The sequence below is a fragment of the Saimiri boliviensis genome, chromosome 5, assembly GCF_048565385.1.
Source record: "Saimiri boliviensis isolate mSaiBol1 chromosome 5, mSaiBol1.pri, whole genome shotgun sequence".
NCBI lineage: Eukaryota > Metazoa > Chordata > Mammalia > Primates > Cebidae > Saimiri > Saimiri boliviensis.
In genome coordinates, this window is record NC_133453.1 from 134,126,505 (window position 1) to 134,150,209 (window position 23,705).

Consider the following 23,705-nt stretch of genomic DNA (forward strand, 5'->3'; position numbering starts at 1 on the left):
GTGGCTATGAATGCTATGGAATATTATACAGCAGTTAAAAGGCATGAGTCACACCTATAATCCCAGCACTCTGGGAGGCCGAGGTGGACAGATTGCATGAGGTCAGGAGTTCAAGACCAGCCTGGCCAACATGGTGAAACCCTGTCTCTACTAAAAATACAAAAATTAGCCAGGTGTGGTGACACACGCCTGTAGTTCCAGCTACTCAGAAGACTGAGGCACAAGAATCGCTTGAACCTGGAAGGTGGAGGTTACAGTCAGCTGAGATCACAACACTGCATTCCAGCCTGGGTGACACAGAGCCACTGTCTCAAAACAAAACAAAACAAACAAACAAACAAACAAACAAAAAAAGGCTTGAGTCAGAAACACCAATAGAGGCCAGGCATGGTGGCTCACACCTGTAATCCCAGCACTATGGGAGGTCGAGGCAAGCAGATCATCTGAGGTCAAGAGTTCAAGACCAGCGTGGCCAACATGGGGAAACCCAGTCTCTACCAAAAATACAGAAAATTAGTGGGGCACGGTGGCAGTCACCTGTAATCCAGCTACTTGGGAGGTTGAGGCAGAAGAATTGCTTGAACCTGGGAGGCAGAGGTTGCAGTGGGCTAAGATCACACCATTGCACTCCAGCCTGGGGAACAAGAGCAAAACTCTGTCTCAAAAAAAAAAAAAAAGAAAGAAAGAAAGAAAGAAAAAAACAAGAAGAGAAACAGCACCTGCTCTATTTGAAATGCAGCACCTACATCAAGACATGTCTTTGAAGCCTTTGAATTTTGTTTACAACGGTTGAATGCAGGCAATGTAAGTTCCCTGACAGACAGTATGTCAAGAGCTTTATAGTGTTGTGTGGCCTTGGACCAATAAATGATGTACTACACTACATGTGCCTTTATTTCAACACAAAAAGTCTAGGCATGAATGTTTTACAAGTTGTCCCTTATTTCCCCTTAAGAAATAGTTTTTGTGGCCGGGCGTGGTGGCTCATACTTGTAATCCAAGCACTTTGGAGTCCAAGGCAGGTGGATCACCTGAGGTTGGGAGTTCAAGACCAGCCTGACCAACATGGTGAAACCCTGTCTTTAAAAAAAAAAAAGAAATAGATTTTTTGTTTTTGTTTTTTTAATTTTGGTTTAAACCCTTTTAAGCCATGAAGTGTTCCATTACTAACTACTTCTTTCCAAAGAAAGCCTGTTCGTAATCTCTCCCACCTTCTTTTCATGTTGTGGACCAATTAAAACTTTCTCTTCTTTACTCATAGCAGCTAGGATAAACAATAGTTGTTTGCCCAGTGATATGCAATGCCAAGTGTTACTTCAGCATGTTAGTGCAGTGACTTAGGCATATTTTCTCCAATATATTTCCAAATAATTCTGAGGAGAAAACGTGAGATAATTTCATCATTGAAGGTTTATCTGTACCTCCTGCCATTTTACCTTTTTTCCAAAGTTAAAATTATTTACATGGGCTGTGCACAGTGACTCACACCTGTAATCCCAGCGCTATGGGAGGACGAGGCTGGTGGATTGCTTAAGCCCAGGAGTTTGAGACCTGCGTAGGCAACATGGTGAAACCCTTTCTCTACAACAAACACAAAATTTAGCCAGCATGATGGTACAGGACTGCAGTCCCAGCTACTCCAGAGGCTAAGGTAGAAAGATTACCTCAGCCTGGGGGATGGAGGCTGCAGGGAGCCGTGACTGCCCCACTCCAGCCTGGGTGACAGAGTAAAACCCTGTCCTAAAAAAAAAAAAAAAAAAAAAAATGGCCCAGCACGGTACCTCATGCCTGTAATCCCAGCACTATGGGAGGCCAAGGTGGGAGGGTCACCTGAGGTCAGGAGTTTGAGACCACCCTGGCCAACATGACAAAACCCTGTTTCTACTAAAAATACGAAAAAACAGCCGGGCATGGTGGCGGGCACTGTAAACCCAGCTACTCTAGAGGCTGAGGCAGGAGATTCCCTGGAACCCTGGAGGCAGAGGATACAGTGAACCAAGATCATTCCACTGCACTCCAGCCTGGGTGACAAGAGTGAAACTCCATCTCAAAAGAAAAAAAAAATTAAATGGATAAACATTTAAATCAACTATAACCAAGGTTTTGTTCTGCACATAATCTAGTTTAAATCTGTATTCACAAGCAGTTATTTATTTATTTATTTATTTTTTGAGACAGGGTGTTGCTGTGGCCAGGCTGGGGCACAGTGGTGTGATCACAGCTCACTGCAACCTCAAACTCCTGGGCTCAGGGGATACTTCTGCCTCAGCTTCCCAAGTAGCTGGGACTACAGGTGCACACCACCATGCCTGACTAATTTATTTATTTATATATTTAGATACCAGGTTTGACTATGTTGCCCAGGCTGGTCTTGAACTCCTGGGCTCAAGCAATCCTCCCACCTCAGCCTTCCAAAGTGCTGGGATTATCACCACCAAAAATTTGATCCATTATTTTTCTAAAGGGTGAGTCAGCAAAATATGTCGTGACATGGAATGCTCTGAAACATGCTACTGAATGGAACATGACAGAAAAAGAAGAAAAACAAATTACAAGCGGACACTTACAATGTACATGATATAACCTGAGGGGTACTGTGTGTTTGCCAAGGATACAAGTTTCTGTTAACTCACTGGCCAGGTCTGGAACTACACACACCACAGCTGTTACCTTTTCGGGGTTTATGAGGTTGGTTAAACAGATTCCAACTTTATCTGTAATGTTTCCATTCCTCGACTTTAAATGTAGCGGTTACAGAGTTTAATTAAAAGTTAATTTTTGAAAACAGCCACACCCTCTCTCAAAAAAAAAAAAAAAAAGAAACAAAAGATTAGCCAGTCATAGTGGTACGCATAGTTCCAGCTACTTGAGAGGCTGAGACAGGAGGTAACTTCAACACAGTTTTAGGTTACAGTGAGCTATGATCGCATCACTGCACTCCAGCCTAGGCAACAGAGACCCTGTCTCTAAAACTAAAAGAAAGACCCGGCTCACACCTGTAATCCTATCACTCTGGGAGGCTGAGGCAGCCAGAACATCTGAGGCCAGGAGTTTGAGACCAGCCTGACCAAAATGGCAAAACCCCATCTCTATTAAAAATACAAAAGCTAGCCAGGCATGGTGGCACGCACCTGTGGTCCCAGCCACTCAGAAGTCTGAAGCAAGAGGATTCCTTGAGCCTGGGAGGCAGAGGTTGTAGTGAGCTGAGACTGTACCACAACCTGGGCAACAGACCCTGTCTCAAAACTAAGATAAATAATAAATTAACATAAAATAAGCCACAAAAATATAACAAGGCAGCCGGGCCTGGTGGCTCATGTATGTAATCCCAGCACTCTAGGAGGCCAAAGCGGGCAGATTACTTGAGCCCAGGAGTTCAAGAGCAGCCTGGGTAAAACCCAGCTCTACAAAAAAAAATACTAATTATAACTGAATAATTACAAGGCCATTTGCTACTTTAGGCTGCTGCAGGTTCATCTCATCTTGAACACCACTGTCCTGTTGATCTTTAGTTAGTTATTGGCTACTGAATTTTTTTTTTTTTTTTTTTTTTTTTTTTGAGACGGAGTCTTGCTCTGTTGCCAGGCCGAAGCACAGTGGCACAGTCTCAGCTCACTGCAACCTCCGCCTCCCAGGTTCAAGCGATTCTTCTGCCTCAGCCTCCCAAGTAGCTGGGACTACAGGCGTGTGCCAAATGCCTAGCTAATTTTTTAGTAGAGACAAGGTTTCACCATGTTGGCCAGGATGGTCTAGATCTCTTGACTTCGTGATCCACCCACCTCGGCCTCCCAAAGTGCTGGGAGGCGTGAGCCACCGTGCCCGGCCCCTACTGATTTTTAAAATCAGAGCAGAATTCTCAAAAGTCCCTATGGCTCCCCACTGCTTTGGGAATAAAACCAACTCAGCCTGGCCCCAGCCCAGGTGTGCTCTGGCCTTCCACATCACCACTCCAGTGCCCTGCTCCTGAAGCATCTTGGAAGGTCCCGAGGCCAGGTCTTTGCTTAAGCAGTTCCCATCTGGAATGCACTGCACCTGCCTCTCTCCCTCCTCAAATCCTATGGATGGTTCAAAGTCCAGCTGTAACCTCTTCACCTCTGTGGCCAGAGCCCTAAGGTCCCTGGTCTTCTTCTGGCTCTAAGCTTCAGGACACAGCCCTTTCCCCAACATCACACAGGACATTGACAATCTCCTTTAAATTGTAATCATTGCTGAGAAGACCATTTACTTTATAAATTTTACATCTCAACTATCCCTCAGAACAGTCCCATGTGGATACTATCCTTATTATTCCTGTTTTACTGAGCAGAAGCTCAAGCTCAAACATGTCAAGGACCCTGCCTACGGGCACACAGCTACTGTTAGACAATGCCCTGTTCACTTTTCTTTCTCACAAGACTGAAATCTCATAGGAGCAGAGACCACGACCTGCTCATTCACCCCGTGTGCCCGATATTTACTGGTTGCTAAATAAATATGAATTCAGCTGGGTGCAGTGGCTCATGCCTGTAATCCCAGCACTTTAGAAGGCTGAGGCAGATGGATCACTGGAGGTCAGGAGTTCGAGACCAGCCTGGCCAACGTGGCGAAAACTCGTCTCTATCAAAAATACAAAAATTAGCTGGATGTGATGGTTCACACCTGTAGTCCCAGCTACTCAGGAGGCTGGGGCAGGAGAACTGCTTGAACCTGAGAGGCGGAGGTTCCAGTGAGCGGAGATGGTGTCTGGTGTGACAAAGCAAGTCTGTTTCAAAAAATAAATAAATAAATAAGAATTTAAATGAATAATGCCCATTAGTGCCTTGAAATAGAAGTACTTTTGGGGACTCCATGTTTGGATCCCCTTCCACGAACACTCCCTTCGTGGAAGCCTCTATTCTCCTAAACTCCATCTCTCTCTATTCCTTCCCACTCAGTGTGGAAGCTGCTTTCCTCTCCTGCATTCCATCTTTCTGGATTCTCTCAGTCAGTGTGAGAGTTAGCTGTTTCTTTCTCTCTCCTTCTCCTCTTTCTCTATTAAAAAAAAAAAAAAAGAAAAGTAAGTACTTTTTTTTTTTTTTGAGACAGAGTCTCTCTCTCTGTCACCCAGGCTGGAGTGCAGTGGCACAACCTCGGCTCACTGCAACCTCCACCTCCCAGGTTCAAGCGATTCTTCTGCCTCCACCTCCGGAGCAGCTGGGATTACAGGCACCTGCCACCATACCCGTCTGGTTTTTGTATTTTTACTAGAGATGGCGTTTCACCACGTTTGTTGGTTGGGCTGGTCTCGAACTCCTGACCTCACGATCTGCCCGCCTCTGCCTCCCGAAGTGCTGGGATTACAGGCATGAGCCACCGCGCCCGGCCAGTATCTTCTTTATAAAATGACCATGGCAAACCTTCAGCTCTCTTGCCAGGACTTAAGTCCTTTACAAGGATCGTTGTACTTCGTCCGGCAGCCATCCTAGGCATAGGTATCTTGTATCTACTGGTACCAATGACGGAATCTGAGAATCAGAGGAGCTAAATAACCAAGGTCACAGCCAATAAAGAGGCTGCCTTGGGGGCCCACCTTTGCCGACCGTCATCACCTACAGTCCCCAACCCCTCTTCCTCCGGCTGCTCTATTCTATTTCTCAAGAGTAAAAACAGACCATGCACAGTAACATGCCTTTCTTGGCGTCACTCAACAAAGCAGAAACTCTGGGTTCTGGGGACCCCAGAAGGGCCCCCCTGCACTTCTGTCTCAGCCACCATAGGGAGGGCCCTCCGGGCTCATCCTGGTGCCTTCTCTAATACAACAGTAGGCACCGAGGCGTTGGCGTTCCTGGGCACAGACCTCCGGGACGCTGGTGATGAGGGGCCCCCAGAGACCATGGCACTGCCCGCCACTGTGGGCTCCCGGGCACTCACCCTGTGCAGTGGACGGGGCGGGGGCGTGGTGGGAGCGTGGTGAGAAGCTTAGCAGGCTCCATCCAGATGCGAATTGTCCCTCCCATACTTCCCGGGCTGCCGGGGCCTCCATTAGAGCCCCCGAGGAGTGAGAATCCACACCTCCGCAAATGGGCCCGCTTTCCCAGGGCCCCCCTGCCCAGACCTTCCCTGGGCTCTGTGGGTTTTGACACCTCTCTGTAACCTGGTGGGGGGCCACCTCGCACCTTTGCTCAAGATAAAAGCTCAGGCCTGGAGGTGGGCAGCCCAGCCTCCCAGAGCCCGTGGCCCCGCCATGGCCCAGACGCCTCCTCCGCAGAGCCTCCTCAGCCGCGACCACTGGATCTTCGCCCAGGGCTGGGGCTGGGCCGGCCACTCGGACTCCACGTCTCCAGCCTCCTCCTCGGATTCTTCGGGTTCGTGCTCCTACGACGGCGCCCGTGGCCTCCCGCAGCCCGCGGGCCTGGACCGCGGCTCCCGAGCCGCAGAGGCAGCCCGGACGACGCCCCGACGAGCACGCTCTGGGTCGGCGAGCGGACAGCGGCAGAGCGCCAGCGAGCGGGAGAAACTGCGCATGCGCACGCTGGCCCGCGCCCTGCACGAGCTGCGCCGCTTCCTGCCGCCGTCCGTGGTGCCCGCCGGCCAGAGTCTGACCAAGATCGAGACGCTGCGTCTGGCCATCCGCTACATCGGCCACCTGTCGGCCGTGCTGGGCCTCAGCGAGGAGAGTCTACAGCGCCGGCGCCTGCAGCGCGGGGAAGCGGTATCCCCTCGGGGTTGCCCGATGTGCCCAGACGGCGGCCCCGCGCAAGTGCAGTCGCAGACGCAGAGGGAGGAGTTGGAGCTGGGGCAGGGGCAGGGGCAGGGGCGCGGGCGGGTAGTCCGCGCCAGGGCGTCCTGGGGTTCCTCGTCCGCCTGCCCCGGAGCCCGAGCGGCGCCCGAACGCCTGGGGAGCGGGGTTCACGACGCGAATCCCTGGGCGACACCCCCTTACTGCCCCAAGGTACAGTCGCCCCCGTATTCGTCCCAAGGGACAACCTCCAACGCTTCTCTTTGGACGCCACCCCAAAGCTGTCCCTGGACTCAGTCGTCCCCAGAGCCCCGGAACCCGCCAGCGCCCTGGACAACGCCCCCAGCAACCCTGGAGCTGGCCGCAGTGTACCAGGTATGTGTGTGGACCTCGCTGTGCTCCCCAGCCTCCAGGCTGCAGAGAATCTCATTCTTTTTAGATCCCAGCTTGTCTACCCCAGGCTTACCTAACGGAGGGAGAATGGAAGGAACCCCCGGCTCCTTGGGAGAAGAGGTGGGACCCTGGGAAGTTAAGACCACACGACTGTCACCACAAGTAGTCTTCACAGCCTACTTGAAAAAGGGGGAGCCCGCAGGATGGGCATGCTGACGGGAAAATCGCCTCAAGTGCTATTAAAGGTGCAGTGGGGGAAGGAAGCCCCGGGTAAGGGCTGCACTTTCTGAGTAGACGTGCCTGGAGCTGGTGATTTCAGTTTTCCTCAAGCTCCATTCATTCATGAGGCTCATGCGTGACTCATGGTCCATAAAAAATCATACTAACCAAAATCTGTTGAACACTTTCTACGTGCCCATCATCATTCTTGAATAATACATACCTTACATGTATTATTCAGCCCCAGTTATGACCCTAGGAAGCAGGTATTATCATCGGCATCCCTATTTTACAGGTGAGAAAACTGAGACAAAAAGGTTACCTGCGTTCTCGATGCTAGGGAGTCTCAGAGCTGGGACTTCAGCCTTAGCAGCGCATCTCCTGAGGCTTTGCTGCATCCGCGGCAGAGCTGTCCAGGCGCTGCCAGCCGCACCACGGCAAGCAGCCGGGTTCGAGGTCTCTGGACATCAGGGACTGGCCACCTAACCAACTGCTCTTGTCTCTCTTGCAGGGTCTCTCTGTGTCTCCAGAGTCCTGTCTGTCGCTGGGAACTCCATCTCTCCTGCCCCGCCCATCCTGCCAGAGACTGCAGCCTCAGACCCCCTGGGGGTGCTGGAGCCACAGTACAGAGGTGCTGCCCACCTCGGAGGACCAGGGACCGGGTGCTGCCTTCCAGCTCAGTGAAGCGAGCCCTCCCCAGAGCTCAGCCCTGCGGTTCAGTGGCTGCCCTGAACTTTGGCAAGAAGATCTGGAGGGGGCCCGCCTCAGCATCTTCTACTAAACAGCCTCAGCTTCCCTCTTTCCATCCGGGAATCAGGGCTGTAGTGTGGCTCCCTCCTCGTTTCGTACTTCAGTGGCTTTTCATACTTTCCTTTAGCCAAGCCTCCCTTTTTTCAAGTGATGTCTTGCAGGGAAGCAGTGTTTGAAATAGATAGTGGGCATCTTCCCTGGATGGAGTCAGGGTGGGGGCAGTGTCTTCCACGGCTAGACACCCCTAGAATGCCTGGCACTCTGCAGAGCACAGGCTGAGCTGCACTAAAAAGGGGTCTCCTTTACCCCGAAGGCAGCCGGGCTGGGACAGGTGGGAGAATGGGTGTGGGAGGCATGCCCCATGCTCTGCTTCTTGGTGACATTGGCCTGAGCCCTATATGCTGTGATTTTTTTGTACTTAAAAAGAAAAAACACAACAGAAATTTGGTTTGGTCTGTTTTTTGTCCATCAGGGAAGTCACTCTCTCTGAGCTTCAGTTTTTGCAGTTCCTCAAGGAGGAACTAGCTTGGGTGGTCGCTGAGGTACCTTCTTCCTCTAACCTTCTAGAAGTGCTGTGGTTCCTCCATCCTTAGGGTCCTGCTGGCCCTAGGGGCTGTCAGCCGCAGCTGGAAAGATGAGAAAGTCCAGGCAAGCTTAGAGCAGAGACACAGCTTCGGAGCCCAAGTTGAGCATTCTACTCAGCAGTTACTTGCCGTGTAACCAAGTGAGACTGACAGGCAAGCTTTGAAACCTCCCTGAGCTTCAGTTTCTTCAACTGTGGAGACAATACTAAACCCTACCTCTCAGAGTTTTAATACTTGGCACATAGTAAGTGCTCAATAAAATGAGTACTGAGGCTAGGCACAGAGGCTCATGCCTGTAATCCCAACACTTTGGGAGGCCAAGGTGGGTGGATCACTTGAGGTCAGGAGTTTAAGACCAGCCAGGGCAATATGGTGAAACCCTGTCTCTACTAAATATACAAAAAATTAGCCTGGCATGGTGGCAAGAACCTGTAATCCCAGCTACTCAAGAGGCTGAGGCAAAAGAATCGCTTGAGCCTAGGAGGTGGAGGTTGCAGTGAGCCGTGATCATGTCACTGCAAACTGGGTGACAGAGCAAGACTGTCTCACAAAAAAAAAAAAAAAAAAAAAAAAAGGAAAAAATCCAATGCAAGATTGCCTCAGCCATGCTGATACCCGTCTGGAAAGGCCGGGTAAAGAAGCCCCCGGGGCTGATGCTTGCAGAGCCTCAGCACCTTCCATTGCTGCTGGGCCTGAGTGCTCAGGGGTCATCTCCCTGGCAGACAAGAGCACTGGACAGGGAATCACCCACCAGAGTTCTAGTTGGTTCCTGCTCTTCGACCTTGCCCACGGCTCTGCAGGCATTCCTCTGGCTCCGTGTACCCTCACTGCATCCCAGGGTCAGCCACAGAGCCTGGTGAGGGCCAGCATCATACACTGCCATGGCAGTGGCACCACCAGAGGCATTCAAACCAGAGCGACTCCATCTTAAATAAGGGCTGGGTAAACTGAGGCTGAGACCTGCTGGGCTGCATTCCTAAGAGGTTAGGCATTCTTAGTCACAGGATGAAACAGAAGGTTGTCACAAGATGTAGGTCACAAAGACTTTGCTGATAAAATAGGATGCAATAAAAGAAGCCGGCCAAAACCTGCCAAAACCGAGATGGTGATAAAAGTGACCTCAGGTCCTTCTCACTGCTCATTATGCATGGATTATAGTACATCAGCTGCTAAAAGACACTTGCACTAGTGCATGACAGTTCACAAATGTAACAGCATCCAGAAGTTACCCTAAATGGCCTAAAAAGGGGAGAAACCCTCAGTTCTGGGAAATCCCACTTCTTTCTCCAAAAACTCATGAATAGTCTGGGCGCGGGTGGCTGGCACCTGTGACCCCAACACTTTGGGAGGCCAAGGCAGACGGATCACAAGGTCAGGAGATGAAGACCATCCTGGTCAACATGGTGAAACCCTGTCTCTACTAAAAATACAAAATTAGTCAGATGTGGTGGCACGCACTTGTAGTCCCAGCTACTCGGGAGGCTGAGGCAGGACAATTGCTTGAACCCGGGAGGCAGAGGTTGCAGTGAGCTGAGATCTCGCCACTGCACTCCAGCCTGGTGACAGAGTGAATCTCTGTCTCAAAACAAACAAAAACAAATAATCCACCCGTTGTTCAGCATGTAATCACGAACTAACTATAAGCAGCCCAGGCCGCTGCTCTGCCTGTGGAGTCACTGTTCTTCTATTTCTTTCTTAATAAACTTGTTTTCACTTTAAGGACTTGCCCCAAATTATTTTCTTTTCTTTTGAGTTGGAGTCTTGCTCTGTCACCCAGGCTGCAGTGCAGCAGCGAGATCTCAGCTCACGGCAACCTCCGCCTCCCAGGTTCAAGCAATTATCTGCCTCAGTCTCCCAGGTAGCTGGTATTACAGGCACCTGCCACCATGCCTGGCTAATTTCTGTATTTTTAGTAGAGATGGGGTTTCACCACCTTGGCCAGGCTGAGTCTTGAACTCCTGACTTCGTGACCCACCTGCCTTGGACTTCCAAAGTGCTGGGGATTACAGGTGTCAGCCACCGTGCCCTGCACCCCTAATTCTTTCTGGCATGAGGTCCAAGGTCTCTCTGTTGGGGTCTCAAACGAGACCACTTTCCAGTAACGGCACAAGCATGGCAGTGACCCCACCCCAGCTCCAGATGGAGACCCACTTCCACTTCTGTGCAGGCAGTAAACCAGACAGCTGATTCCAGTTCAGTTCTGCTGAGATGTGACTTACTCTCCTTGCCTTGCACTTTCCTTATCTGTAAAGCTGAGATAAAGCTGTTCCTTATCTCACGGTACCATTGAGAACTAAATGAAATAATTGCATAACTGCTTCTCCCTGGCAGTTCAGCTCTCTCTTCCAGGGAGCCTGGAGCCCATTAGGAACTCTAGATGGTAAGGCTGGCCCCTCCCACAGCTGGTCCACAGAAGGTCAAGTGCCAGCCATGGCCGCTGGGCACTGGCGACAGGAAGGGCTGGCCCTAAGGGGTGGTGGAGCTTAATCTGGGACAGCCCAGGGAGCCTCCCAGCCGGTGGAGGGACAGCACCCCATCACCGCCCCACACCGGGGGCTGGCCTTCCCCCTTAGCCCGCCCTACTCTTTGATGTGCAGATGGTGGGGGATGGGGGCTTCCTGGCCCCAGGCCTGCCTGTTTTTCACAAGGGGGAAGAGGCTGGTGGGGCTAGAGCCAGGAGACAGGGCCAAGGGTGATAATAAGACCCAGCTCCCCTTCCGCGTCGGGCCACGTGCTAAATCCATGTATCTCCTTCAGTCTACAAGCCAGCCCAACAGCTCTGACACTGCCTTGAGGTGCAGATGAGACCGAGGCCAGGGTATGTGAGTCCTCTAAGAAACTGACACCAGGCCTGCTGGATTCCAGGGTTCCAGCCTGCGGAGCTGGCCTAGGTGTCCTTTGGAGGTGACTCCCAACTATCTGTCTGGCTGTTCTCGCCTTCTGTCCCTCCCCTCGGCCCTGGATGTTCAACTGGGCCTTGTGGGGCAGAGGCTGAGGGGATCCTGCTGCAGTCTGCCTCTGTTTGTCAAGAAATGCCCACTGGGGCCAATGTTTGCGTGAAGCGGTGAGGGTCCCAGGCCTTCTCAGATTTGGCCCTGACCGCCCTCTGCCCCAGGCGATGTGGAGGGCACAGCCCCCGCTTCATGAGACTGGCAAAGCTGTCCCCGCCCCCCATGGCTTCTGTGCTCCTCAGCCCAGCTGAGGAGCTAAACAACCCTATGGTGGCTCACGCCTGTAATCCCAGCACTTTGGGAGGCCATGTGGATCACGAGGTCAGGAATTCAAGACCAGCCTGACAAACATGGCAAAACCTCATCTCTACTAAAAATACAAAAATTAGCTGGCGTGGTCGCGTGCGCCTGTAATCCCAGCTACTCAGGAGACTGAGGCAGAACTACTTGAACCCAGGAGGCGGAGGCCGCAGTGAGCCGAGATTGAGCCACTGCGCTCCAGCCTGGGTGACAGAGTGAGATTCCGTCTCAAAACAGAAAAGACAACAACCCTTTTATGCATTGGTACCCGCGCCCCCACTCCACCCTCCCACCACGGCGCCTGAAGAGGCAGTTGGTGCTGTTGGCCAGTGAGTGGCGTCACCAGGTCTGGGACTGCACGCTTGCTGCCTTCACTGCACTGACCTGTCCCCGCATCGTCCGAGGTGTTCCTGTGTTGCATGAAGAGGGGCGTGGCCAGCACCCTGTGCCCTTGCCTCCTGTTGAGGAGGGTGCTTCCTGGAGAGCACTCTGTGCTCTGCTGGGCCCTTCTCACGGCTCACTGTGGGAGCACTGGGTTCACACTGCCCACCCTCCACCTGTGATGACTTCTCACCACCTGAAATCTCTAGTTTCATCGATCGGAACGGGGATTAAAGGAGCCCTGCAAACCTTCGATTAGCTCAGTCTGTGGCGTGGAAAGGAGCCTGCAGCCCTACAGGCAGGCATGGAGGCACTGGCACGGACCACTGCAGGGCCAGCAGGCTGGGCGCATGTCCCCTCCCATGCTCCAGGGGGTCCCAACTTCCCTCCACCCAGCCTCCCCAGCCACTGTGCTGACCCACTCCTGCTTTAGTTTAGTCATGAGTCTCAAAACTCATCTAGAAATCCTTTATTTACATTTTCTCTTAGAAAAAAAAAAAATAAAGATCTGCTGCCCTGTTGATTCCTCCGATTTGGGGTCTTTTGGGAAAGGTTTGAGGGGGTACAGGGCGGCCTCCCCAGGCCGTCCATTGTCCACCAAGAGCTCCTGCTCATCTGGCCCTGGAGCGGGGCTTCCCTGAGATCAGCCCCAGGGTCCTGGGCGACAGGCGTCATGCCAGGCCTGGGGCAGGGTTGGCACAAGGGGCAGGGACTGGGAGGTGCTCGGACAGCCTCGTCATCAGCAACTAGACTGGCTCACAGGCAGAGAGAACATGGGCTGGACACCATGAGCCCCACGCATGGGGCCAGGTAGCTTTGAGGTCTGGGGACTATTTGCTGTTTCCTGTGAACCACTGGAGCACCACCTCCTTGTTCTCCTTCACCCACTTGATGTTGGCTCTCGTCTTCTCCAGGGCCTGCTCCAGCGCCCGGGTGCCTGAGCCGAAGCCTGTGTCCTCGTTGTTCTTCTTGAACTGCTCCAACTGCCAGAAAAACAAAGATTCTCAGCCCTGGCCTGGGTCCCAACACAGCCTTGAGGAGGAGCTCTCTCGGGTCTCTGGCTTCCCACTCCCACATGACAGTCCCCAGAGATGGCAACCACACCATACCCCGTTCTGGGGATACGAGGACATCCACCTTGCTCCCGGGCAAAGTCCTTGTTAACACAGAGGTTGCAAAATGACAGGCCCTGGCAAAACCTGGCTCAGGAAAGATTCCGGCCTTCATGTTTAATATTTAATTATAATATCAATCCCATCAAGAGAGTAAAGAGGGGCTAATGAAACAGATGCCACATGGAAGCAAGCAGCCAAATCTAAAATATGGAAATTTCTAAACTACAAATGATCCAGTTGCTTCAATAAATAAATTTAAAAAAAAATACTGCTACAAATTAGAAGAGTTATCAGTACTGGAGGTTCTAGCCAGGCAGTTAACCAAGAGAATGAAATAAAAGGAATCCAGAAAGGAAGAAGTAAAACTACGTGTAGATGACATGTTTGCATATATAAAATTTTAAGGAATCCATTAAAAAAAAACTATTAGAACTAATGATTTCTGCAAGGTTGCAGGATACAAAATCAGGTGTACTCCTATACACTAGAATACACAGAAAAATTAGTGGTGAAGAGTGACTGCTAGTGAGTACGGGTTTCTCTTTAGAGTAATAAAAGTGTTCTGGAATTAGGCAGTAGTGATGCTTGTACCACATTTTTGTTTGGTTTGGTTTTTTGAGACAGGGTCTTGCTCTGTTGCCCAGGCTGGAGTGCAGTGGCACCATCTTGGTAATCCCAGCTACTTGGGAGGCTGAGGCAGGAGAATCTCTTGAACCCGGAAGGCAAGAATGCAGTGCGCCCAGATTGCACTACTGCACTCCAGCCTGGGTGACAGAGCAAGACTCAGTCTCAAAAAAAAAAAAAAAAAAAAAAAGCCTTTACTTTCCATATGACTAAATTATTTAGAGGTAAAATTATGTAACGTCGGTGATTTGCTTTAAAATTGACTGCCCAGAAAGAGTACTGGCAAAATGCTGATCACTGTTGAACGTGGGTAATGGGCACACGGAGGTGTATTATACCACTCTTTCCTTTTGTGCCTATACAAAAATCCCAAGATGATTTTTTTGTATTGAACTGTTAACATTTCCAAAGTCTGGCTACTCAGCTTCCTCTGTAAATGAGGCAGGCCTGGCAGTGGGAGCCCATGCTCCCTCAGGCCCACACTGGGGGAAGAATGCAGGGCCTCTCTGGCCTGGGAAGGAAGCTGCCAGAGCGGAGCCCGGGGCTGGGATATGGCTTCTTACCTGCTGCAGCTCATACTCGGTGGAGAAGCGTCGCGTCACTCCCTGGATGAGGTTGGAGAAGGAGAACGAGCCACCACCGTAACTGCAGGAAGGGAGACAGGTGAACCGTGAGGGGGGCCGGGAACTAAGGAGGCTCCTCACACCTGCTGGGGAGGGAGCTGTGATCGTGGAAGAGATGAAACGATATGCTCTGGGAGGTCCCTCCAGGACACCAGGACACAGGGGAGTCACAGCGTGAACAGGCCTGACCGCCCAGCTCCGAGCTCCCCTCTCCCAGAGAATACTCCCACCAGCCATGTTTTCCTTCCAAGTGGGAAACCCCACCTTGTCTTTCCATTCCTGCCCCCACCCCAGCCCCCAGGCTTGGCTGATTTTTGTCCACTCCTGGGCAGTGTCCCCAGCATGTCCCATGCACACAGGCCATCCCCTGGGCCCCAGCCTCCGCATTCACCGTGCCTGACACCCTCTCCACAGACTCACTCATTAAAGAGCTTCTTCCAGTTGCTCTGGACAAAGTCCCAGACCAGAGTTTGCCCAACGACATTGTTGGCAATGCTGATGATGGTGGAGGTGGCGTCCTGCTTCCGGATTAAGTCAGGGTTCAGGGTGTAGCTCAGGTACCTAAGAGGGCCAGATGCTGAGTCAGCGACTGCTAATTCAGGTGACTGAGGAGAGAACCTGGGCCGTCCCACGCCACACGTCACCTCCGCCTGCTGGGAGCTGAGCGACCCCCACGTGGTCCTTCCTCCCTCTGTAGAGGGGAAACTGAGTCACCTAAGCAGGGTCACAGGATCACTGGCTAAGCCAGAGACATGCCTGACATGGAAATATTTGACAATGAATCAATAAAGGAAAGAGTCCCAGGGTCCCGAGCCCGGACACCAGGTAGATGGCCACTCTTGTCTTTGACACTCAGGGTGGCTCTTCTTTACTGCGTCCAGGTGATGGCATATGCAGCCCACGGTGGGGGCTGGGGACCCTCATCCAAGGGCTTGAGGGGGTGCCCAGCTGGACATTTGGAAGGACCCAGGTCTAGCTATGCCAGAGCGTTTGACAGAGGGGGACATGAATTGCTGTGAGGTAAAGACTAAGAGGCCACAGCAGCTAGGAGCTCGTCTCTATCACTTATTCAAGCTTCTGGGCTGTACCGGTGGCTTTGGAAAGACTGCCCCCACCTCAGCAGGTCTGTGAGGGTTGAGAGAAGGATCTGGTGAGGAGTGCAGAGGCCTGCCTGGTTCTCCAGGTGGGGAGGGGCTCTGGCAGTCCCACCTTGCCCCAGGCCTCACCTGTTCAGGATCCACACCTGGTTGCTGCAGGCCAGAGCTGCCCGGAGCTTGTCGGCCTCATTGACCAGCGTGGCGCTCCGGAACTGCTCCCAGGCGAAGTTCCACTCCTCCTCGCCGCCCTGGGCGATGGCATTGCAGTAGACGGTGGACCTCAGGTTGGGGTGGATCCTGGCGTGAGGTGGGGAGGTCAGGTGTGGAGCAGCAGTGGGGAGGGTGGGACAGGGGTCTCCTGAGGACGGAGCTGTTAGGGGAGAAATGAAGGCTGGCAGAGGAGACACAAGGGAGACACTCACGGGTTATTACTGGTGTTCGCCATCCACTGCTTGAAAAGGTCAGAGACCATCTGCTCGCACTCCAGAAGTCCGTTGGTGCAGGCGGTGCTGATGGCATTAATCTCGCTGTACCTGCACCGGGGTGACATGCAGTTAGCATACCTGGCTGACTCCAGCCAAGATTCCCCTCTTGACACACAGCCCCAGGCTGGTACCCCATCTGAGGCTCTGTGGCCTAACTGGCCCTCTGGGCCCCCCATATTTGCTCTGTGCCTTGGGCCTGAGATTCCTTGGTCCCCAACGCAGCCCAGGGACCCAGAAGGGCAGGAACAGCCTCCAGCCCATTTCAATCCCTGGAAACCATATAACCTCAGGCCAGTGGGCTGAGCTCAGAGCTTCAGTACTGGCCTTTGTGTAGAGGCTTGATGGGCCCACAGTACACATGGAGCCTCAGGGCAGGGCCTCACTTCTCCTGGGTGGGGATCTCTCCCTGCCTGGTGCCCCGCATTGAGAGGTGCAGCAGAGAACACTGCTCTTGATTCCCTGGGGTGCCCAGGACCTCTAAACCCACGAGGGCTCCCACTCACTGGTCCATCAGGTTTTCTGGGATCACAGTCCAGTTGTTGGTGGTATTTCTGAAGTGAAAGAAGAGGGGTGTGACCTGCTTCTTCAGGTAGTTCTGGGGAAAAGAAAACATGAATCACATCAAAGACTCATGCCTGACCTGTCTGGAGCCCCACGAAGCTTCTGATGTTGGGGGGCAGGCACTGGCAGGGAGGTCAGAGGTCAGGGCCTCACCCGAGGCCGAACAGTGCTCAAAGAGGTCCATAGAAGTCTAGAGTTCAAATAACCGAGCCAAGGTGCTTTCTGCTCATAGCATTAGTCAGTGCCAATAGTCTGTCTAAGGGTCACAATTTCTTTTTTTTTTTTTTTTTTTGAGATGGAACCTCGCTCTGTCACCAGGCTGGAGTGCAGTGGCGTGATCTCAGCTCACTGCAGCCTCAGCCTCATGGGTTCGAGCAATTCTCCTGCCTCAGCCTCCTGAGTAGCTGGGACTACAGGCATGCGCCATGCCCAGCTAATTTTTGTGTTTTTAGTAAAGACGGGGTTTCACCATGTTGGCCAGGCTGGTCTCAATGCTCACCATTTCTTAATATAATGTGTTGGGTTTTCCCCTCATGATCATAAGTATTCCATGACTTGCCGGGTGCGGTGGCTCACTCCTGTAATCCCAGCACATTGGGAGGCTGAGGCGGGTGGATCACCTGGGCCCAGGAATTCAAGTCCAGCCTGGGCAACATGGTGAAACCCCATCTCTATTAAAAATGAAAAAAAAAAAAAAAAAAAAAAAAGTAGCCTGGTGTGGTGCTGTATGCCTATAATCCCAGCTACTTAGGAAGCTGAAGCAGGAGAATCGCTTGGACCCAGGAGTGGAGGTTACAGTGAGCTGGGAACACACCACTGTACTCCAGCCTGGGTGACAGAGTCACACTCCATCTCAAAAAACAAAACAAAACAAAACAAAATTCCTTGACTTATTGTGGGGAATTTAGAAAACACAGAGAAACATCTGCAGAAAATAAAACACACTCAGGAGCTTACCAAAACTATAGTTTCCACATTAGTGCTTTTACACCTTCTTTTTTCTGCACTTTGTTGTTTTTCACTTAGCAGATTATGCATATGGCTTTTTCTTCCTGGCATTGTAGTGTAAGCCCCACCCCACGCTAGTGAAATCCTTTGTAGACTCTGGTTCAACAAGGCAGGTTGATCTCCCACCTGGATCCACATCCAAATGTAAAAGGAATAAACCCCCAATAACGAAGAATAGGAGAGGCAACAGCGGATGCAAGGTCAGCACAGTGTAGGCAGCTGGGAAGCGCAGAAAGGGAGGTGTGCCAGGTTTGGCAGAGTGGGAGAAGCTGCAACTGAGAATCTGCAGAAAGGGAGACAGAAGAAAGAGAACTTGCTGTGACAAGACTCAGAATTAAAGGGACAAGGCCCCATGCAGTGGCTCACACCTGTAATCCCAGGACTCTGGGAAGCCGAGGCAGGTGGATCACCTGAGGTCAGGAGTTCGAGACCAGCCTGGCCAACATGGTTGAAAACCGTCTCTACTAAAAATACAAAAATTATCCAGGCATGGTTGCAGACGCCTGTAATCCCAGCTACTTGGGAGGCTGAGGCAGGAGAATTGCTTGAACCCAGGAGGTGGAGGTTGAAGTCAGCAGAGATCATGCCATTTCACTGTAGCCTGGGTGACAGAGCAGGACTATCCAAAAAAAAAAAAAAAAAAAAAATTAAAGGGACAAGTCAGAAGGGACAGAAGGGAGGTGAGGACTGCAAATAGGAAAATAAACTCAAAGTCAACAGAAGGAGTCATTCCACCTCCAAGTCCCCACTTCCCTCCTTGTAGAGGGCAGCAGCCCTCACCACACCCATGAGAGAGACTGAACTGGGGATTCAGAAAGTGGGGTCAATCTTTGCTGGATTGCAAAGAGGGTCAGAGATGGAAGTTTCCATACTGAAGGGCGGCACCCCTGTTCCCTTCCCGCCTGTGTCCCAGAAAGGAAGTGCTGCCAGCCTCATTGCACAACACAGAGGTTCACACTCTGGAAACACTGCATGGTCTCGAAAGAACATACCCATGGATACTAACTTTTGAGGATCCCCAATGAAAAGTTACTTGGCCACCCAGTCACCTCGCAGTGAGCTCCCCAAGACAGCACATTCCACCTTTCCATGGAGCTTCCAATCACTTTTTGTTTGTCTCACTCTCAAATCCAAAGGGGTGGCTCAGCCTCCAACTTGAAAAGAGACCAAAACAAACACAAAACTCAAGAGGAAATGAGTCAATGGAAAAAAAAGAAAACTTCGAAAAGCCTGTAGTAAATATCGTCCGAGAGGGATGAGAAGATATTACACAGGATGCTCGAATCAGAAAGAGCACTTGGAAATTTTACAATATTACAGAAGAAATGAAAACAGTTTCTAGGTGAGGCGGTGTGCAAAGCTGAGGGAACCTCCCAGGGCAGAACAAAAAGTCAGCAAGCTGGAAAACAGAAGAGAAAAAGAAAACTCGAGGACAAAAGCAGGAGCAGTAAGCAGGATTTATAGGGGCTCCACAGAGATAACCAGAAAAAAAGGAGGGGAATAAAGTTTAAAGAAGCAATACAGCCGGGCGCGGTGGCTCAAGCCTGTAATCCCAGCACTTTGGGAGGCCGAGGCGGGTGGATCACAAGGTCGAGAGATCGAGACCATCCTGGTCAACATGGTGAAACCCCGTCTCTACTAAAAACATAAAAAAATTAGCTGGGCATGGTGGCTCGTGCCTGTAATCCCAGCTACTCAGGAGGTTGAGGCAGGAGAATTGCCTGAGCCCAGGAGGCGGAGGTTGCGGTGAGCCGAGATCGCACCATTGCACTCCAGCCTGGGTAACAAGAGCGAAACTCCGTCTCAAAAAAAAAAAAAAAAAAAAAAAGGCCAGGCGCGGTGGCTCAAGCCTGTAATCCCAGCACTTTGGGAGGCCGAGGCGGGTGGATCACGAGGTCAAGAGATCAAGACCATCCTGGTCAACATGGTGAAACCCCGTCTCTACTAAAAATACTAAAAATTAGCTGGGCATGGTGACGTGTGCCTGTAATCCCAGCTACTCAGGAGGCTGAGGCAGGAGAATTGCCTGAACCCAGGAGGTTGCGGTGAGCCGAGATCGCGCCATTGCACTCCAGCCTGGGCAACAAGAGCGAAACTCCGTCTCAAAAAAAAAAAAAAAAGAAGCAAATACAGGCCGAGGTGAGTGGATTGCTTGAGGTCAGGAGTTCGAGACCAGCCTGGCCAACATGGGGAAACCCCGTCCATAAAAAGAAAAAAAAAGAAGCAATACAAAATGTTCCAATACTAGAGGATGTGAATGGCAGTCCGGATTGGAAAATGTAGATGGAGGAGAAGAGGCCCAAACTCAGGCCTACCGGGACTGAGAGAAGCTTCCAAAAGTTTCCAGGAGGAAAACTGGTCACATTCAAGTAACTAGAAATGAGAATGGCTCTGGACGTCTCATCAGCAACAGGACAAGCCTGATATCAGTGGAGCAAGACCTTAAACATTTGGTGGAATAATTTCCCACCTCGAAACTTCTAAACCCAGCTGAACGCTCAATCCAGTGTGAGAATGGAATACAGATATTTCAGATGATCTACCCCAGAAAATCCACCTCTCATGGACCCTTTCTCAAAAACTCCTGGAAGATGTACTCCCCTATGAGAGGGGAAAAAAAAAAATCAAGAAAGAATCTGTGAGACACAGGAGACACAGGAGAAGATGGCACCTCCAAGCATGGAAGCCACATGGCAGCTCTGGAAGAGAGGAGGCAGAAGAGGGCTCCGGGAGGGGATGTCTCTAGCAAAAAAAAAAAAAAAAAAAAAGCAAAATTGGGCTGGGTGTGATGGCTCACACCTGTAATCCTCGCACTTTGGGAGGCCAAGGTGGGAGGATTACTTGATGTTCCTGGAACATCAGACCCTGGAAGCCAGGTGTCCCAGACCGTCCTGGCCAATATAGAAAGATCCCATCTCTATAAAAAATCAAAAATTTAAAAAATAGCCAGGCATAGTAGTGCACAGCTACTAGAGAGACTGAGGCAGGAGAATCCCTTGAGCCTAGGTATTTGAGGCTGCAGTGAAGTGTGATTGCACCACTGCACTCCAGCTTGGGCAACAGAGTGAGACCCTATCTCTAAACAAACAAACAAACAAACTTTGACCTATTGTGTGATACATTTGTAACTGTGTACAAAAAAGGAAATATAAACATAGTACTCTACATGGCTCAGCTGAGAATACTATTTAGATAAACATAATAAAGCAAATGCTTAATACTGATTTGACTAAATATTATGATTTAACTATAGTAGGAAGATGGGGAGATGTGGGGTAGGCAGGTAAGAGGGTTGAAACTTTATTTACCAAAATATCTCATTTACCATAATGGATATTAATAGATAATTAAACTTTTTTTTAATGAAAAAAGATCTCTTCAACCATGATCTAATGACTATATGTTACACCCTCAAATGGATAGTCTACAGTTTAACGAATCCTCAACCTTCAGACACTTAAGTATTTGTGTTTTGTTTTGCCTTTCACAAACTGCTACAGTGAGCATCCTATGGGTGTAGCTTATTCATCCAGAATAAGCTCAAGTTTCCTTTTGGTCTCTCAAGTGGGAGCATCTGCCCTCAAATAGGCCCCTATGCTCAGCATTAAAATACTTCAAAGCTGCCAATACCCATATCTCCCTCACAGCGCAGGTGGGCTGGGTAGGCAGGTAGAGGCCTGTCCATCTTACAGAGGAGTTAACTGGGCCTGAGAAAGTGTTGCCCAAGGCCACACAGCTGGCAAAAGACAGTTCTTCCGGCCCTCAGCATGGTGGCCTTTTCTGTGTCTTCTGAAAGCATTAATTCCCCATTTTTCAAATCAACAAACTTTGCTGAAGTCTCAGCGACCTTTATTTTTTTGCTCCACACAGCCTCCTCACCTCCTCAGTGTCTGCTTCTCACCTTGATGTCCCTCCCTCTCACTCTTTCACCTGCATGCTCAGGAGAGAACCTGACCAGGTGATCTTTCTTTTTTTATTGTTTTTTTGTTTTGCTTTAGAAGGTTCCCTGACCAGGAGTCCCAACAGGCAACCATCTATTAACTTCCTCACAGTGCACTTTCAGGCACTGGTTCTTGAACCCTGACATGCGCCTCCATACCTTCATGGGCCCGTAGACCTCAGAGCGGTCGAACATGAGCTTGAAGTAGCTCAGGCTGCTCAGGGCGGCCTCCCAGGGCATGTACTCTGTCTCATCGATCAGGAAGAGGGTGTTGTTCAGTGCCAGAGTGACAGGGACCTTATGAGCACTGGGAACAAATAGAGGGTCCTGAGTAAAGCACCCACACCCAGCCCAGGCCCTCAAAGATGCTCTGCACCCTTTGGCCCCTGTGTCCATTGAGGTCCCAGAATCCCAACTGAGCCAGCTCAGGCATTTCCATGAAAAAGGAGCTACACGGCTGCTGGATGGTGCCACAAACGAGGCCCTGCCCTCCCCCACTGCCAGTCCCACTCCCTTGCTTATTATCCCCATTTTACAGATGAGGAAACTGAGGCTCAGAGAAGTGAACTGCCTTGCCCAAGGTCACACACTTCACAAGAGACAGAGTTGAGATTCGAAAGAGTAAGAAGCCCGTGTCCTGAACTCTGTTGCCTCTTCTGACTTTCTGGGCACCGGAGACCTTTCTTCCTCCTCTTCCCCCTACCTTCTGTACACCAAATGTCCTTGTATATTGTGACACCACTCATGTCCATGACCTTAGAGCGCCTCACCCCAAACAGAGTAGGTGCTCAACAAGTGCCTGTTTATCCACGCTGCCTCCCTCCCGCCCACTCCAGACTATCCACGCTGCCCCCCTCCCGCCCTCTCCAGAGTATCCACACTGCCTCCCTCCTGCCCTGTCCAGAGTATCCATGCTGCCTCCCTCCCGCCCTGTCTAGACTATCCATGCTGCCTCCCTCCTGCCCTCTCCAGAGTATCCGTGCTGCCTCCCTCTTGCCTTGTCTAGACCAGAGTTTTGGCACCTAGCACAGTAGCCTGCCACAGTCAGCCTTTAGGAAAAGCTTGGTGCAGCCGGGAGCGGTGGCTCACACTTATAATTCCAGCACTTTGGGAGGCTGAGGCAGGGGGATCACTTGAGGTCAGGAGTTCAAGACCAGCCTTGCCAACATGGTGAAATCCCATCTCCACTAAAAATACAAAAATTAGGTGGGCACATGCCTGTAATCCAGCTATTCAGGAGGATGAGAAGGGAAAATCACTTGAACCCAGGAAGTGGAGGTTGTAATGAACCAAGATTAGGCCACTGCACTCCAGCCTGGGCAAGAGAGCCAGACTACGTCTCAAAAAAAAAGGGGGGCTATGGCTGGGTGTGGTGGCTCACACCTATAATCCCAGCACTTTGGGAGGTCGACAAAGGCAGATCACTTGAGGTCGGGAGTTCGAGACCAGCCTGGCCAACATGGGGGAAACCCGTTTCTACTAAAAACACAAAAATTAGCTGGGTATGGTGGTGCACGCCTGTAATCCTAGCTACTTGGGAGGCTGAGGCAGGAGAATCTCTTGAACCTTGGGACGTGGAGGTTGCAGTGAGCCAAGATCACACCACTGCACTCCAGCTGAGTGAGAGTGATATTCTGTCTCAAAAGAAAAAAAAGAGGAGCTGGGCATGATGGCTCACACCTGTAATCCCAGCACTTTGGGAGACCAAGGCAAGCAAATCACTTGAGGCCAGGAGTTTGAGACCAGCCTGGCCAACATGGCAAAACCCCCATCTCTACTGAAAATACAAAAATTAGCCAGGCGTGGTGGTGGATGCCTGTAGTCCCAGTTACTCAGGAGGCAGAGGCAGAGAATCGCTTGAACCTGGGAGGATAAGGCTGCACTGAGCTGAGATTGGGCCATTGCACTCCAGCCTGGGCAACAAGAGCAAGACTCCATCTCAAAAAAAAAAAAAAAAAAAAATGCTTGGTGCTGTAG

At 51.0% G+C, this 23,705-nt stretch overlaps 2 protein-coding genes across 2 annotated transcripts in view; one reads left to right on the forward strand and one right to left on the reverse strand.

Annotated features, from left to right (window-relative positions):
- Window positions 1–6,202: 6,202 nt before the first annotated feature.
- MESP2 (mesoderm posterior bHLH transcription factor 2) lies at window positions 6,203–8,502 on the forward strand. The gene is made up of 2 exons (XM_003921618.4): window positions 6,203–7,072; window positions 7,821–8,502. The coding sequence occupies exons 1-2, from the start codon at window positions 6,203–6,205 to the stop codon at window positions 8,088–8,090; spliced, it is 1,140 nt and encodes a 379-aa protein (XP_003921667.2). The 3' UTR covers window positions 8,091–8,502.
- Window positions 8,503–12,729: 4,227 nt separating this feature from the next.
- The window catches only part of ANPEP (alanyl aminopeptidase, membrane), a 28,457-nt gene continuing 17,481 nt past the window's right edge, over window positions 12,730–23,705 (reverse strand). Inside the window, exons 15-21 of the mRNA XM_003921617.4 lie at window positions 21,888–22,035; window positions 16,723–16,814; window positions 16,157–16,267; window positions 15,864–16,031; window positions 15,058–15,198; window positions 14,578–14,659; window positions 12,730–13,258 (exon numbers count right to left, since the gene is read on the reverse strand). Coding sequence (XP_003921666.1) covers window positions 13,106–13,258; window positions 14,578–14,659; window positions 15,058–15,198; window positions 15,864–16,031; window positions 16,157–16,267; window positions 16,723–16,814; window positions 21,888–22,035 — 895 coding nt within the window. The 3' untranslated portion in view covers window positions 12,730–13,105. The remainder of the gene's footprint in view (window positions 13,259–14,577; window positions 14,660–15,057; window positions 15,199–15,863; window positions 16,032–16,156; window positions 16,268–16,722; window positions 16,815–21,887; window positions 22,036–23,705) is intronic.

Coding starts and splice junctions, on each gene's coding strand:
- MESP2 (XM_003921618.4), top strand. CDS start 6,203: ATGGCCCAGACGCCTCCTCCGCAGAGCCTCCTCAGCCGCGACCACTGG. Junction 7,073..7,820: donor AGCTGGCCGCAGTGTACCAG/GTATGTGTGTGG, acceptor TCTCTCTTGCAG/GGTCTCTCTGTGTCTCCAGA.